The sequence below is a fragment of the Lissotriton vulgaris genome, chromosome 4_1 (assembly GCF_964263255.1).
Source record: "Lissotriton vulgaris chromosome 4_1, aLisVul1.2, whole genome shotgun sequence".
NCBI lineage: Eukaryota > Metazoa > Chordata > Amphibia > Caudata > Salamandridae > Lissotriton > Lissotriton vulgaris.
The window spans coordinates 1,807,221,615-1,807,237,886 of NC_141691.1; the positions used below are offsets into that span (position 1 = coordinate 1,807,221,615).

At 45.6% G+C, this 16,272-nt stretch overlaps 1 protein-coding gene across 1 annotated transcript in view; it reads left to right on the top strand.

The window, feature by feature from the left end:
* The window catches only part of LOC147724585 (fibrocystin-L-like), a 505,554-nt gene that overhangs the window by 332,085 nt on the left and 157,197 nt on the right, over positions 1–16,272 (top strand). Inside the window, exons 56-59 of the mRNA XM_086918064.1 lie at positions 4,265–4,344; positions 6,046–6,182; positions 8,730–8,859; positions 15,153–15,271. Coding sequence (XP_086774190.1) covers positions 4,265–4,344; positions 6,046–6,182; positions 8,730–8,859; positions 15,153–15,271 — 466 coding nt within the window. The remainder of the gene's footprint in view (positions 1–4,264; positions 4,345–6,045; positions 6,183–8,729; positions 8,860–15,152; positions 15,272–16,272) is intronic.

A 16,272-nucleotide genomic window follows, 5' to 3' on the forward strand; every position in this document is an offset into this window, starting at 1 on the left:
TGCACACTTACTTATTATTGCTAAGAGTGCTTGTGCTTTCAGCTTTAAACATCTTAAAATGGGCTTACATTTTAATTCACTTGTAAGTCCCTAGTAAAGTTGCACTATGCATACCCAGGGCCTGTAAATTAAATGCTACTAGTGGGCCTGCAGCACTGATTGTTCCACTCACTAAAGTAGCACTTTTGAACATATCTCAGGCATGTCATTTTAAACTGTCTTTTCAAGTTGACAAAATAAACCTATTGCCAGGCCTAAACCTTCCTTTTATAATAAATATAAGCCACCACTAGGGTAGACCCTTGACAGTGAAGAGGAGAGGGTGTCACACATTTAGAAAGTTGGACATGTACGTTTAAGTTTTACATGTCCTTCGAGTGAAAAACTCCTCCATAGGATAACATTGGGTTACCTTATTAGATTTAATATGGTATAGTTTTGAATTGGGAGCAAGTAGGCATGCTGAGTTTGGATCTAAAGAATTGTAATTTAAACCCTTCTGTAACGGTAAAGTCAGGTTTTAAGTCACAATTCTAAAAATGCACTTTTGGAAAGTTGGCATTTTCTTTTCCTAACCATTTCGTGCTTGCCTCCTGGGTCACATGACTAGGTTATCTGGCAGTTGGTTATTTTGAATTACTCCCAGACAAAGGAGGAATCGAAATTGGCAGGACTGGCCTTCTCTGACTTGATGGGGGCCTGGGTCTGTCCCCTACTACTCTTGCACATCACAAAAACTCTGCCTCAGCTCACTCACAAAGGGTTTAACAGTACACCTTTGTGCCCCAGAGAAGGTGGGACTAGGGCATGGGGGTAAGAAATTCCAGACACCTCTAAGATTGGAAACCTCAAGAAACTTCTTCTCTTTCAAGGATAAATAGTTGACCCTCAGACCCAACTCTTCAGTACACTTCTGGACCTGTGGAGACTCAGAAGGACCGCTGTGCTTCTCTGCTGTAAGAAGGACTGATACTCTGCTGTCCTCTTGCCCTGCTGCCTGAGTGAGAAGGACTGGATCTTTATCTTGAACCAGAACCACCAGAGAGACTCCAAGAGTAGTTGGCTGAAAAGTGGACTCTGCCTGCTGTGAAAACTAACCCCCTCAAGTGATCCCCTCCAGTTCTGGACCCTTCGAAGTGGGGACAGACCATTGGATCTGGTGAGAAGTGACGTGAAGCCCCGCAAAGCCTCCCTGCACAGCTACAAGTTTCATTGCATCTGACGCCGAGCAACACCAAGCCCCATAGAGCCTTGCAACACCGCTGTCAGCCTAAATGAAATTGATGTCAAGCAACGCAGGGCCTTACCAAGCCATGCCACCCAGCTCCCAGCTTCATCGAAACCAAACAAACTCAAGGCAAAGCCTTAAAGCACAGCTTCATCTGAAACGACACAGAGTGACATTCTGATGCAGGACCTTACACGCGGCCTGCGCAGCCCCTCAAAACTGATGCTGATAACAAGAAGCCTTGCAAACATTGCTGCGCACTCCTGGCACATAAGGTACTTTCTCCAGTGGGCCTAACTGGGTCCCTGTAGCCGGCTCATGCTCCCATCATAGTCGGCCTGAACTTGTGACTTTGTCCCGGTCTGGCACGACTCGATGACGACAGTTGGCGGTTGGTGCTTTTATGCACTATTTCTCCCTCAAACTTTAAAACTGCATGTCTCCATTTCTACTTATGGATTTTTGTCATTTTTGTCTAAAATAATTTATTACATTTTACTCAATTTTTCGAAGTCGGTGTTGGATTTTTCTAGTGTTATATTTTCACTTGATGACTTCTTTCGAGTGCTGCATACTTTACACATTGCCTCTAAGTTACACCTGACTGTTGTGTTAAGCTACCAGAGAGTTGAGCACAGATAAATTTGGGTTTATTTGGGTTTCACCCTGACAAGAATTGTGGTTTATGCTTGAATAGGATTTTATTCCTCTCAACCAGTACCCTAATTTCCTTCATCCATAAACACATCAGTGTTTGGAGCATGATCAACATTGTCTCCAGAATTAAACATTATCAAAATATATTGACTTCTTTGCTTCCAAACACTTCTAGGTGCCTGATGCCCTCTCCCTTGAAGCACACATTAAAAATCCCAAGGCTCCTCCTTTATGCATAACCAATGTACAGCATCCAACACAGGTCAATTATCCAGCTGTGGCCCATGCTGGTAAGAGCGGTGGGGCCTATTTCGACAGACAAAGATGAGGGAAAATGAATTATTTATGTAATTTTCCCTCATGGTCGTCTCTCGAATCCCCTTCCCTCCCCCAACCCGGTCGCACTGCTCTTACCTGCACGGGCCGCGGCTGCAATTATCACCACTCTTTATGTATGTAAAGTAAAAGAAAGGTTAACGTAACAGCAAACTGCAGAACCAGACCCTGGATAAACGTATTGGGCATATTCCAAAAGAGCTTCATGATTGAAACCACACCAGACTGTCCTTCATATCACGCTGGTTGACTGTCCTAGGTGAATGGATAAGGGTGATAGCACAGCCTTGTTGTGACATTGAGATCTCTTTGTGGTGTTAACACTAGGGAGCCAGGGGGCCTCTCAAAAGTCCATACGGCTGTGAAGGCTGTCACTGTTCCCCAGATGTGAACTTTTTGTCTTTCCTTATCGTTCAGCACTGCTTATACTAACAAGCAGCATGTATAAATCCAAAGCATCGAATCATTCATTCAATATGGCTTTCATGCAGCTCTTTAACATTTTGGAAAAAGACACTCTTCATTTTCACTCCCTTTTGTCTTTTTGGACAGAATTATTTCCATAGCTAACACATAATGCCTGATTTACTTATATTAGGTATTTTTCTGCAATACACTGACATTTGAAGTTAAACAATTTCACACGAGATGTATGTACAAAATTACGAGCATAGAGGGTAGTGCTTTCACCCAGAGATTATCTTTATATATGAGAGTAGTTTCATTCACTGACAAAAACACAGGACCAAAAACAGACAACCAGCTGGGAGCAGATATCTAGGGGCAGATTTATGAAGGGCTTGCGCCACGTTTACGCTGGAAACGTGGCGCATCCCTGCGCCCTATTTACAACGTGACGCATCTATGAGATGCGTCACGTTGTACAGCACTGCGCCATGAGGAGGCGTTCCTGCGCAGGGGGGGGCGTTCCTGCGCAGGAACGCCTCTTGAAAGTGGCTGAGTGAAATCTATGAGATTTCACTCAGTCACTTTCAGGGCAATGCTGCGTCAAAACCCTGCACCTGCTTGAAGCAGGCGTAAGGCTTGAGGCAGCATTGAAAGAATAGGCCCCCCCAGAGCTTTGCTGGAGCTGCGTCGCGCTTGAGACGCAACTCCAGCAATGCGTCGCATTTCCGGCACAGATGCGTCACGCATCTGTGCCGTTTTTGCCCAATGGTGCGCCGCAACATAAATGCGGCGCACCATGGGTGGCGTAGCTGTGGCGCACTGTGGCGCACGTTAACTGGCGCATCCCTCGGGATGCGCCAGTTAACATAAATCTGCCCCAGAGTGCTTAGTAGCACACTTGCTTTCGGTGTGAAAGGTGATGCTCTTCCAACACCAGGCTAGTGACCGCAGCAACCAGAATGGCCAAATCACCTTGAGGGGCCAATCGATATACTGCAGTGCCTTCACTAATCAAATCTCCTCCTTGATTAGTACATTTATTTGCTTAACAGCTTCTCACCTGTTTCCCAAATCTGAATTACGCCTTGTTCTTTTAGTATTAGTAATTTCATTAGCCAAATTCAGTGATGAAGATCTAATGCAGATTTACTTGAAACACAAGTTGATCAACTCAGCAAACCGTGGTCTCGAGCTACACAGTGGCTCGACCTACATAAGACCCAACCTTTTGGAATGACCCCAAACACGTCCTCAACACACTTTTGATCACCCTGGCAGAATCCTTCCTCAGCATAGGATCCTGTCTTTTCTTGCTCAGAGGAAAAACAGCAAACAAGATGGTGGAAGTAATCATGTTCTGGACTCTGAAATGCCATGTATACCGTGTTATGTCACTGGTTGCTGTATCAATGCTGCACCTTAGTTAAGCAACGGTATGGGATTTATGGGGGAGAATTTGAAGAAAAAAAGCTAGGCTGATACCTGCAAGTTACAAACTGGTTGCCTTTCCATTAGCGTGGAGGCAGCCCCCAATATCGCTGAACTAGTATGAGGACTCATTTCAGGTACTCAGAAATAATGAATTTGAATACACGGCCTAAAAATTCAAATGTGCTTCTCTTTCTTTCTCTTCAGCCTATGGTCAAATCAGTCTTTCTGGTTGGAAAACGGTATGCAAGTCCCGACAAATGGATCAAATGTGGTGATTCCTACAGGTACTGTACATTAGTATGTCATACTGTCTTCATAAAATACACCATATGTTAATGGGAATCTTGGATGTTTGATTCCTTGTTCAGTTTAGCCAAATAAACAATGGGTAGCACTCTTATCTGCGCAATGATTGCAAATGTTAGAAATATGTCTGAAGTGAGTATGAGCCAGCATATGTTTTAACTTAGCAGGAAACTTGATCAAATAATTAAGGCCAATTTACAATGATCATCAATTTAAAATGCATTGAAAAAAAGGTATTTTATTTCGAAATGATTATTCAACTACCCATATTAATATTACATAAATAGATTCGCTGTTACCATATGGCAGAGAATGAATAATGGAGATTTCAATATTTTTCACCCAATAAATCAAGAAATGCTTGAAAAACATGATGGTGTGATGTCGTGGGTCTTGAGATTTGTGTATTGACTGTGTTGATGCCAGTAAGTGTATATAGCTATCTGTTCAGTTTGCATGGTGAGACTCATCAGGTGGCACATGTGTACATAGAACTAGTGCATCTAGTAGTGGTGCAGCGGGATTTAGTCCCTAAGACAGAGAGTAGTGATTCCGTCTCTATGTGCATCAGCCAATGCAGGACTTAAGACACCGATTGATGCTACATATATCAGAGTTGGAGGAATTTATATAGCAGAGGATGCTGAGAGGAATTAGAAAGTTCAATACCACCTGTGGAGATAGCTAACTGGCTAAATTGTATTGTGAGCCTCAGCTTGAAGTTGTTACTGAAGACGTGCTACACCTGTGTATGAAGTTCGAGGGACAATTTGACCAACCCTGACCATGCATCACACAAATTGTAGATCGATTCCTTTGAAAGTATCAATATACCCTAGCAATTTGTGAGTGAACAGAGGTAGTCTGAGTAGGGAGATAGGGAAATCAAAGATATTTTTCCTGGTGTGGGAACGCATAGCTCTCTTGGCTGCGCTTTTTCAGGCACAGCCATCGACCAATCATCACACATGGGCAGGCATGGTGACGATCACCTAGCAACACCAGTCACACGGCCTCAGAGTACTGCCATCTGAGGGTGGGATCACCTCTTTCACCCCATACCTGTTGGCCATTCTAGACTGGACTCTGAAGCCCCAACCACACATCTGCTAACTAGTTGACAGGACATACACATTTTGCATTGCAGGGCAGTATGCGAACCGTACAAAAGTATTTGCTTCGGGACCCTCATGTGCTTTGAATTTCTGGAGCTGACCACCCACTAGCAAACAAACCTATGTCTCAAAACAAGATATAATGGTTTTATATTTACAAAAAATGTTTTTACACCCAATGACGAGCACCATTGCCCCAGTGCTCTGTGAATGTGCCTTGAATGTTAACTGAGCCTGTGAAACCATTCCAGCCGGCATCCTGAGCAATGAGTGTTCTTGTGCAACCCCTGCATGCTTAGACCTGAGTCCTGAGGAATCAGTGCCCCACTGTGTCCTTCCTACACTGTGAACTGTACCATGCATGATTAATGTCTCTATGACTATAAGTGATCAGAGCCCCATTGCTATGCCCGTGAGTGGTCTGTGCAGTGCAAATTGCACCTTCATTGTCCAGTGACGTAGTATGGCTGTTGAACCATGAGAACTGGACAAATTAATCATTTAAACTAGCAGTGTGACAGTAGCTACATCATATTCATTTGTATAATATAATTATCTTTGTAGGTAAATGGGTTTTAGCAGACATAGATCTGCCATCTCTTGAGAAACTCACAATCTACGGGGTTCTAGAGCTACAAAATCTCACTGCACCTTCAGGATACAAGACAGTGGTTCTAACAGCTACCTACATCTCTATACAGGTAAGGAAAATATGAAAAAACAGGCTAGGTATATTTTGGATGTGAAACCCATGTTGTGAAACAGACCTAACGTCCCAACTAGATCAATAGTTTCAGTAATATTTTTATCAATTAAAGGTTATTGAACGCCAAGTTTGTGTAGGCTTGGGTTTACAGTATTGTTTCTTCTTCCGTGGAGCGCTACACTGCCTGCTGATGTGGATATTGCATTCTGTATAGCCACAAACTGAGAAATAAACTAGAAACCTGGAAAGTGTTGTCTGGAAGGTGAAAGCTTGGGTTTAATGTTATCCACTGCTCTCACAGCCATTCTACTGATCACAACTAGATTGGAAGAGAGATGTAGAGTTCCCCAGAAAAGAGAAAGACCTAGAGTTACCTTAATCAATGCAAATATTTAACAATATGATTGAATTTCAAGTGGGTAAATGGAAGGATACTGAGAACAGCAGAGACATAGTATTGATGTAGATGCACATATCACCAGTCAACTCTCGCAGAGAACATTGTGGCATGCTCCGCAGGATACCTGGAGATATTCCTAACTGGTCTGTTAAAATGGTAAATAACAGAAGTGTTACATGTGAGTCTCATTATTTAAATGTGGAGGGAGGTAAAGAGAGTGGGGCTTGGATGAAACATGCCTAAGTGAAAAGTTCAAAACAGAAGAGCAAGCAGTTTTCAGCAGATGTATAGGTGGAGACCTATGCAGATCAAAAATCTGGAGTAGCATTAGAAAATTGTTTTACCAAGGAAGGACAGAGAAGGTATACAGAAATAATCAGTCAGAGGTGGTGGTGACAAAACGAGTACAAAAGCTAGCAAACACCTGAGGTAGAGGCAGGCAAACAGTGGAACTCTTGTTATAATGATATACTGGTAAACCTTATGATAGTTCTGAGTGTGTGCTAGTACTATATGGAAGTGAGCAACGTCACTCATTTTTGGAAACCACACTATGTTTCTGCAGTGAGTTCACTTACAATTGCAAATGCAAAACAGATGTTCTCATGTGATAACGGTTAAGGGCGGTTCATGCCTACCTCGGTTAATATACCATTTGATTCAGTACTACTAGTGGCTCTTATCCCTAATTGACGACAATAATATGTTTGAAGTACTGCTTATGCCACCATGTTGGTATTTGATACATGGTCCATCTGATCACTCAATTTACTGACAGCAATGTATTGAACTTGGAGGGAACAATGGCTGTATTGGTCTTGACCTGATTCAAACTTGCGACCTGCAGGTACCCTCACATGCGAGCAGCAAATGATTATCTCTCCAAGACAACTTCCCATGGGTCTTCATTCCTGGTGGAGGGAGAATATATCCAAGGATTTGTATCTGGGGTGGGGGTTGCTCCTTTTTACTCTTTTGAGAGCCTTTTCCATACAACCTCATTATTAGTCTTCCTATAACTCTCTTTGGTGAAATGAGGCATTACCAGGGTAATTAGGTGCATAACTTCTTGGTCCTGATCACTGATACCCCTGGTATTGCTAGCCCTGGGGCTAGGCGCAGACTTAAGTGATTGTAATTAGTCCCTAAGTCTTTGGGCCCCACCTTGCAATCAATGCACCTCTCTTTCAAAGAACTAGGACAAAGAAAGCGGAATCAGCACCCATCAATTTGAATTATTAAAAAAAGCTCAAATAGCATCAAGTGTCCATGATGACTTGTAGAAATTTGCAAGATCTAATCGTTGTCTTTGTATTCAAAAAAGTGTTTTCTTTATTGGTCAATGGTCATTTAAAATATAATATTAACAAATTTCATTAACCCATGTAGCCAACAAATTGGTTTGATTTGTTTCGCAAGCATACGCTGAGCTTATTGCTGTTGGCCACCTTGCCACTTTTCATTGATGTATATTCAGCCATTGTCATTCTAAGATGATGTATATTTAGTCATCTTCATTTTAAGACCAATAGTGTGTCATTAGAAGTTCACTTGGTCTTATAAAATTCATTTTGAACAAAATTGGATTCTCAAAAGTACACAATTTAGAGGCCTAAAGAAGTCTCCTATGAGACAAAACGCGTTGGCTACATGGATTAATGAAATTTGCGTAAGTGACAAGAAGTCTAGGTAAGGAATAATGCTCAAAGGGGTGTCAAAGACATTCTGAGAAGAGATGTTTCTATAGGACATGCAATGGATTATAACTGATGTCCCAACAAATTAACTGCGCTTTGCTGTAGAGATGAACTAGGAATGCAGTGGTATTTAGAGACTGTCCCAACAATCAGACTGTCCTATTCTGTAGAAATGAACTAGGAATGCAATACTGGTATAAACAAACGCCCCAAGTCAATAATGATGCTGACTTTCAATGTTCACAGCCAGTTTCACGTCGAATCGTCATTGCCCAGTGGAGTTTGTTTTGTCAAAAAAGTGTAGTAATCCTTACTGTTTTTAAAGAATGTCTGCAATTTATAGCATATCAGCAATAAGTATGAAACATATTTCTCTGTATGTATTTTCTACCCACTCGTGCCCACATGCTTAAATTGACTCCATGTGTACTCTTGCTCACAACAGGGCGGCCGGTTGATAGGAGGCTGGGAGAACGACCCATTCCAAGGAGAACTGCACATTGTACTGAAAGGAAACCACTCAACGCCTGAATCAGTCTTTCCAGATGGACCCGTTGAAGGGTCAAAAGTATTAGGTAAACCATGGGAGTTTTTACGAAAGCGGTAAAACATTTGTGCTCAGAAAGGGGATCTTATTTCTCTCCACTGTTTAAAGTAGAGCGAAATAATGAACCAAAGGGATCCTGGTTGTAATATGCTATTAGGAGACGAGTGCAGCCGTCATCACCACATTAATATTTCAGTAAATCATTTCGAATAAAGGCTTCTTTTAGAAACATTGCTTCTGATTCTTATACAGTCAGAAATATGCACCCACAGATTTCCGACCTCACATTAATGCATTTTTACAACTCTTCACATATTGAGAAGGAAAGGCATTCACCAGCTACTGCATGAGGATATTCACCGTGCACAAATTAAGTATAATGTTTGGTATGCCTTGAAGAGTTAGTGAGAATAGTCTGTACATGAAATTCACCTGGGACGATGGGTCAGTGAATGTCCCCTCGGTTAACCACAAATGCGGTTAAGTGAAGGCTTCAAGGTTCAACCCCAACAAGGGGGCTCAGCTTTACATTCTCCTGAGGGCGGTGAATAACTACCATAAATTGGGTAATAGTTATGTAGTAGCACGCACTAGTGTATGCACGTCACGTAGGTTACGTGACGTGCCGCGCCCGCGCAGGGTTACGCGGCTGCGTAAGTGGTTTGGCGCGTAAGACCGTTAATCGGCAGTTGAGGCGCGTCGCTCTTCAGAGGTAGACGTGTTTTAATAAAGACGGTTAAACACCACCTGATTGCAGCGTCATCATTGCTGGGTAAAACACCGACATTACAATGGCGACGAGGGTGGGATCGACTATCCCTACCCCGCAGTGAACCGACGACAACCAAGCAATCACCCTGAAGAGCGCAGCAGGGCCGAACAACTTTAAGCTCCTCCAGAGTCCAGAGCAGCGGGAAGCGAGGAAGACACGTGGAGCAGCGAGCCACGTGGTATCGTCCACCAGCCAAGGAATGAGCTGGATACCTTGGTAAAGAGCGAGGGGGCTGATACAGGTGGTCCCCAGAACCACGCGTACAAAGCAGAACGAGATAGTGCCCCAGGAAGCCCCAAGGGCCAAACAAGCCATCAGCCCGCGATCAAGAGTGAAAGGATGAGCATCCAAACTGGATATGCGACAGCGCCGGTGCAATTCCTGCCCAGGCCAGGAGAGCCACTAATGAAGTGGGACGATTGGAGAGAATACATCGACAACTTCATTGGCGTGCTAGAGGACAAGAGAGAAGAGACGTTCAAACCATCAAGGAAAAAACGCATCCTGCTGTTGAACCTAGGCCCGGAAGGTTTGAGAGTGTACAAAAGCCTGGTGCCGAAGCAAAGGAACAGCACGGACGATGATGTATACGCCCACGCAATCGAGGACCTGAATGAACACTTTAGACCGGCGGTGTGTGTGTCCGTGGACAGGTTCAATTTTCAACAAAGGAAACAGCGGCCAGGAGAGATGGTAGAGGAGTACGTGGCGGCGCTAAAACGGCTGGTGGCCGCATGCAAGTACGACAACTGGGAGGAGGAGTTCATAAAGGACCAAGTGATTATGCACACCACGTGCACTTCCGTGCAAGACAAGTTGTGGGCCAGTGGAGAAACCACCCTGAAGGATGTAATGGTCATCGTCAAAAGAGCGGAGCTGGCGAGGAGATGTGCGGATGCAACTAAGAAGGAGACGGCGACCAGCACTACGGTGAACAAGATTGATGAAGACGTGACCCGTAAGGACCAATCGACAAAAAAGTCAATGGAAAAGAATGGCGCCAGGTGGAGCAGTGATGGTGGGCCTCCAGGAAGGCACGCGGGCACCAACCGGAAACCATGCTACAGATGCGGAAACTGGACGCACGAGGCGCATGATAGGAAATGTCCGGCGTTCCGGGCCAAATGCATGTACTGTGGTATAATTGGACACTTCGAGAAGGTGTGCAGAAAGAAAGCCTCCAAGAACACGGTGAGACTCATCAGCCAGGATAGCGACACGCAGGAAGACACACCGGAGGAGGAAGTAGCCACGGTGCTGGGCATATACGATCAGGTACTGGGAGCGGATGTACAAGTCATGAGTGTGGATGGAAAAAGATCTATGAAGCCGGTGTTGGAGATGACTATAGGAGGAGTCATGATTAGCATAATAGCGGACACCGGTTCGCCGTATACCATCGTCCAGAGGGCTGTGTGGGAGGAAAAGTTTGCACCACGACTAGGCCCGGAACTGGAGAGGCTAGATATCCGCCCAGTCACATACAATGGGGACCGCATACCTATGGCGGGATTCCGGCCACTGAAATTCGAATTCCGAGGTCGATCGGCCTGCTGCAAGCTCTACATAGCGGAAAAGGGACCATCCGTGTTGGGGTGGCTGGACCAGGGTGACCTGGGCATCAAGTTGGATCCCGGGGGTGTGGAGCAGATCTTATTAACTGAACATGAAGAGTGGCCTGACCAAGACAGATGGAGAAAGACATTCCCCAAGGTGTTCGGAGGCACCGTGGGGAAGCTTGAGAAGTTTGCACATAGGATCATCCTGAAGGACAAGGCAGTACCCGTGGCCCACCGAGTCAGAAACATCCCCATCGCAGTACGTGAGGCCGTGCGAGAGGAGCTCCAAGAGCTGGAGAAGAAAGGGATCATTCAACCCATCACATGTGCGGAATGGCTATCGCCACTGGTGGTGGTCAAGAAGCCCAACGGGAAGGTCCGGTTGTGCGTGGACCTCAGGGAGCTGAACAAGAATATTGTTGTAGAAAGATTTCCCCTACCAAGAATAGAAGAGATGCTGGCCAGCACCCGAGGCATCAAATGGTATTCCACCATCGACCTGACCTCCGCCTACCACCGAATTGCCCTGCATCCGGAGAGCCGCCATCTCACGTCGTTTATCACCCCGTTCGGGTGTTACCAGTTTCTCCGCATGCCATTCGGACTGGCGTCTGCAGCGGCAGTGTTCCAAAAATTGATGCACCAGCTGTTCCATAATAGCACCGGCGTCCAGTACTTTCAAGACGACATCTTGATAATGGGCCGAGACAAACTGGATCCTGACGCAAAGCTGGGAAAGGTGCTGCGGATTTTGGAGGGAAAAGGTCTCACCGCGGAATGGTCAAAGTGCCGCATCGGAATGTCGTCAGTGACATATCTGGGACATGAAATAGGCGTGGAAGGACTGACCCCCAAGACGGAAAACGTCAAGGCGATCCGTGAGGCACCTCCTACAATCAGCAAAGAGGAAGTAAGATCATTTCTCGGCATGGCCGAGTACTACGGAAAATTCGTGCAACATTTCGCCTCCAGAACCCATCACATGAGGCAACTTACGAAGGAAAACAGAGTTCCGATGGTCAGCAGAGACACAGAGTGAGTTCGATGATGTCAAGAAAGCGATCACAGAAGCCATTCCCCTGCAAGGGTATGACCCCCAAGGCAGAACGGTCCTAACCACGGATGCCAGCGACAAAGGCTTGGGAGCAGTCCTGATGCAGGACAGAGGGCAAGGACAGATGGAAACTATAAGCTTTGCCTCACGCACGCTGTCGGACACTGAGAAAAGATACAGCGTAATAGAGAAGGAGATGCTGGCAGTAGTGTGGGCCACTGCGAGGTTCAGACAATTTCTGTGGGGCACACGGTTCCTATTGAGAACAGACCACAAACCCCTGCTCAAGGTGCTGACGTCAAGTAGGCACGCCGAAGCCACACCAAGAATATCAAAGATGTCGTTGAAGCTACTAGAGTTCCGGTACGACGTGGAGCATGTGCCAGGGAACAGGAATCGTGTAGCAGACTACCTGAGCAGAGATGCTGCGATGGAATCCAGTGGTGTGAACACGGCAGGAACAGAGGAATGGGTGGCACTCACAGAGGACCAGGAGGTTTCTATCAGCCTCACAGAATGGGAAAAGGCATATAACGAGGACGCAGCGTTGAAGGAAGTAAAGAAGTTTGTGACGCAAGGATGGCCCGAGAAGAAAGCGCTGGTAAGGGAACTCAGACCCTACTATGAAGTTAGAAAGGAACTATCGATAGGAGACAAGGGAGTGTTTGTACACAGGGGCGAGAGAGTGATACCACCCGCCGACCTCGTAGACCGGCTACTGGACACACTCCACGAGGGACACCTTGGGATCTGCAAATTGAGGCTGGGAACCAGGCAAAATTACTGGTGGCCGGGAATGGACTTGAAAGCAGAAAGACATGTCAGGAACTGCACCAGGTGTCAAGGAGCGGATAAGACCTTAAAACTTCTCCGACCTGAGATGGGCAAGTTTGAGATACCAAAGAACCCTTGGGAAGAACTGAGCGTGGATATACTGGGCCCGGTTCTGGACATACAAGGAGTGCAAAAGTACGTGTGTGTCATGGTGGACAGGTACTCGAAATGGGCAGAGATAATGATAAGAGAGACCATGGACATAGACGCAATCATCAAGTTCCTAGCAGACACGTTCGTGAGGGAAGGCATCCCCAAGGTGGTGCTTAGCGACAATGGGCCCCAGTTCAAATCAGAGAAGTGGAACAGATTCATGAAAAGAAATGGCATAGGAGCCAAGCACACAGCGATTTACCACCCAGCCGGCAACGGCTTAGTGGAACGTTTCAACAGGGTGGTGATGGGGTCAATCCAAGCTGCCATAGCCGATGACAAAGACTGGGAGGCAGAGATTTGGCACATGATCTGGGCGTACAGGATAACGCCTACCAGTACAGGATACAGCCCGTTCCAAATACTCAGAGGCAGAGAACCTTTCACACAGGACAATCGAGTGTGGAAAGAGAAAACAATCACCAGCGAATGGTCGCCCGCGGTGGTGCGAGCCAACCTTGAGAAAGCTCAAGCAACCTACACTAAACATTATGATCGCAGACGGAATGTACGGGACACTGGATTAGAGGAAGGAGAGTGGGTGCGAGTGAGGTTGGCTAATGCGCAGAGGAACGGAGAGAGCAAGTACAGCAAGCCCATGCAAGTGAAAGAAGTAAGGGGCAGGGCGGCTCTACTGAGTGATGGCAATGTCTGGTCGCAAGACCGCATGGCAAGATGTAACAAAGTGTTGAACTGGAATCAGAGGACCACGGACTGGGAGGAAGAAGGAACAGAGTCGGAAGAGCAGGAGGCTCCGGAAGGAACGCTCGAGGAGGATGGTGAAGACACACAAGAACTAGAGACAAGGGAGCGCGAGCTGGAGTGGATGGCCCGAGGAAGTAGGAGAGAAGGAGAAGCAGGCGCGGCTGCGCAGGAGTCAGAAGGAAGTAACGAATGTGAGAACACCAGCACCCCGGTAAGACTGACTCGAAGTGGCAGGGTGGTGGTTAAACCAGCAAAGTACAAAGACTATGAACTGAACTGTGGACAATGAGGAACTGTCTCCATGTTGGGTAAAAGGGGGAGATATGTAGTATAGCGCACTAGTGTATGCACGTCACGTAGGTCACGTGACGTGCCGCGCCCGCGCAGGGTTACGCGGCTGCATAAGTGGTTTGGCGCGTAAGACCGTTAATCGGCAGTTGAGGCGCGGCGCTCTTCAGAGGTAGACGTGTTTTAATAAAGACGGTTAAACACCACCTGATTGCAGCGTCATCATTGCTGGGTAAAACACCGACATTACAAGTTACTCATTGGGTGGCACCTCAAACAATCGTTGTCTTTTTTGCCTCCGTGGATATTATTTGTTTCACAAGTACTAAGGGATGCCTACCTTCCGTTTCCATGTAACTGGCAAATTAGGAAGTTTATTAGCAGGTCTCTTGGTAAGATTGGTATATGATGAATGATGGTTTAGAAATCCGCGGCTGTGCATTTTCGATAATGGTTTGTCTTTTCTTTTGTTTGGTATGTGTGTGTGCTTGTGCTCATGCAGAAATCTTGGCAGAGTTCCCACACCTGCCCACACTTTGGAAGGTCCCCAAATCTCCAAAGCCGATTACTCCCTCCCAGTTAGTGGAATTCTAGGGGTCAGCTACCTCAGGAATGGCTCACTTCTGCATACTTCCACCAAATAAAATCCCCTCAGTCACACGGGGCAAATGATTCAGTACTCATATAAAATAATATACATATTTTCATTTGACGAAAGAAAAATGGCTAAATTAGCAAACGTCTGGGGATACCTGCTACAGAACTCTGAATCACCACAGCAGGAAAAAGTAACTATATGTAGTGATAAATTGTGTTACCGTGCAGCATACGATGATCAGCCCCTTGGGTAATGTATAGGGTATAGAACCTTCGAATACAAGCATAATAATTACTGTGTACGGGGACTTACATCATGTGTTACGCTGGAGCATAACCCTCTATTTTCTGATCTGCAGGGGTGTTTGGCGGACTGGATCTTCATGGAATTCCCCGCTCTGTTTACAAAACAAAATTGTCAGAAACAGCCTTGGCCGGATCAATGAACATATCTTTGGTGGATGCGGTGGACTGGAAGGTGGGAAACTGATAACTGCACAGTTGTCGCGCTTTGTATACGTGAGGGGATTTTGATGTTCACTTTCAGTCCAGGATGGCTATGCTCTATAGTAGATTTTCTTGAGTTCATCGTACTTCCTTTACCACCTAGCTATATAGCCACTATCTTTTTTTAGCATACACTTCATGCCTCTTTACTGCCACTTTAACCATTTTAGTGTGGTTTTCCATCCCTCATTACATACAAAATTATAAATCTTTCATCAAGTCAGAAACGCTGTCATAAATGAAGCTCATCTCCGCCAGCCCTGGTGCTACCCCAGTGGCTGTAATTCTTGCTGATCCTCCTGGGCCCCGCCCACAGAACATGGCTTCATCCCTCAAGTCCACTCCCAAATGGAGGATAGCCATGCACCTAACAAATACACTGCTCAATATTTGACTAGCAATGTGTTGTTTGTATTCTGTGTGATTTCGCCAGTACTGCATGAGCTTCTAAATAATGCAAGGGATCCCATTTAGGGTGGAGTCAGGGGGGCGAGACATATTTATGTAGGAATTGAAAACATAAATATGAGATTTGCAATCTGTACGCCATTCTTCTATGAGTAATGCAGTGTCACTGGTGGTGACCTCAATTACACCTGACAGTTCAAAACCCCCTGCATATTATGAGCACTGTTAGAAATTGAGTTTCTGGTTGGCTAGGGTATACACCTACGTGAGGCAGAAACCACCACTGTCAGGATAAGGGAGGTACACACACAAGTTAACCCTTGCTCACACCCTTGGTAGCTTGGCAGAGCAGTTAGACTTATCCCAGAGGCAATGTGTAAGGCATTTGCGCAACACACACACACACTGGTGACACACTAGGCACACCACAAAATAGACTCCACACAAGGTTATATAAATATATATCATTTATTGTATATAAAACACATAGACCACAATCACATAAATCCCTTTGCCAACCAGGCAAGTGTCATAACATCACAATTAATGCATAAAGTAAATACT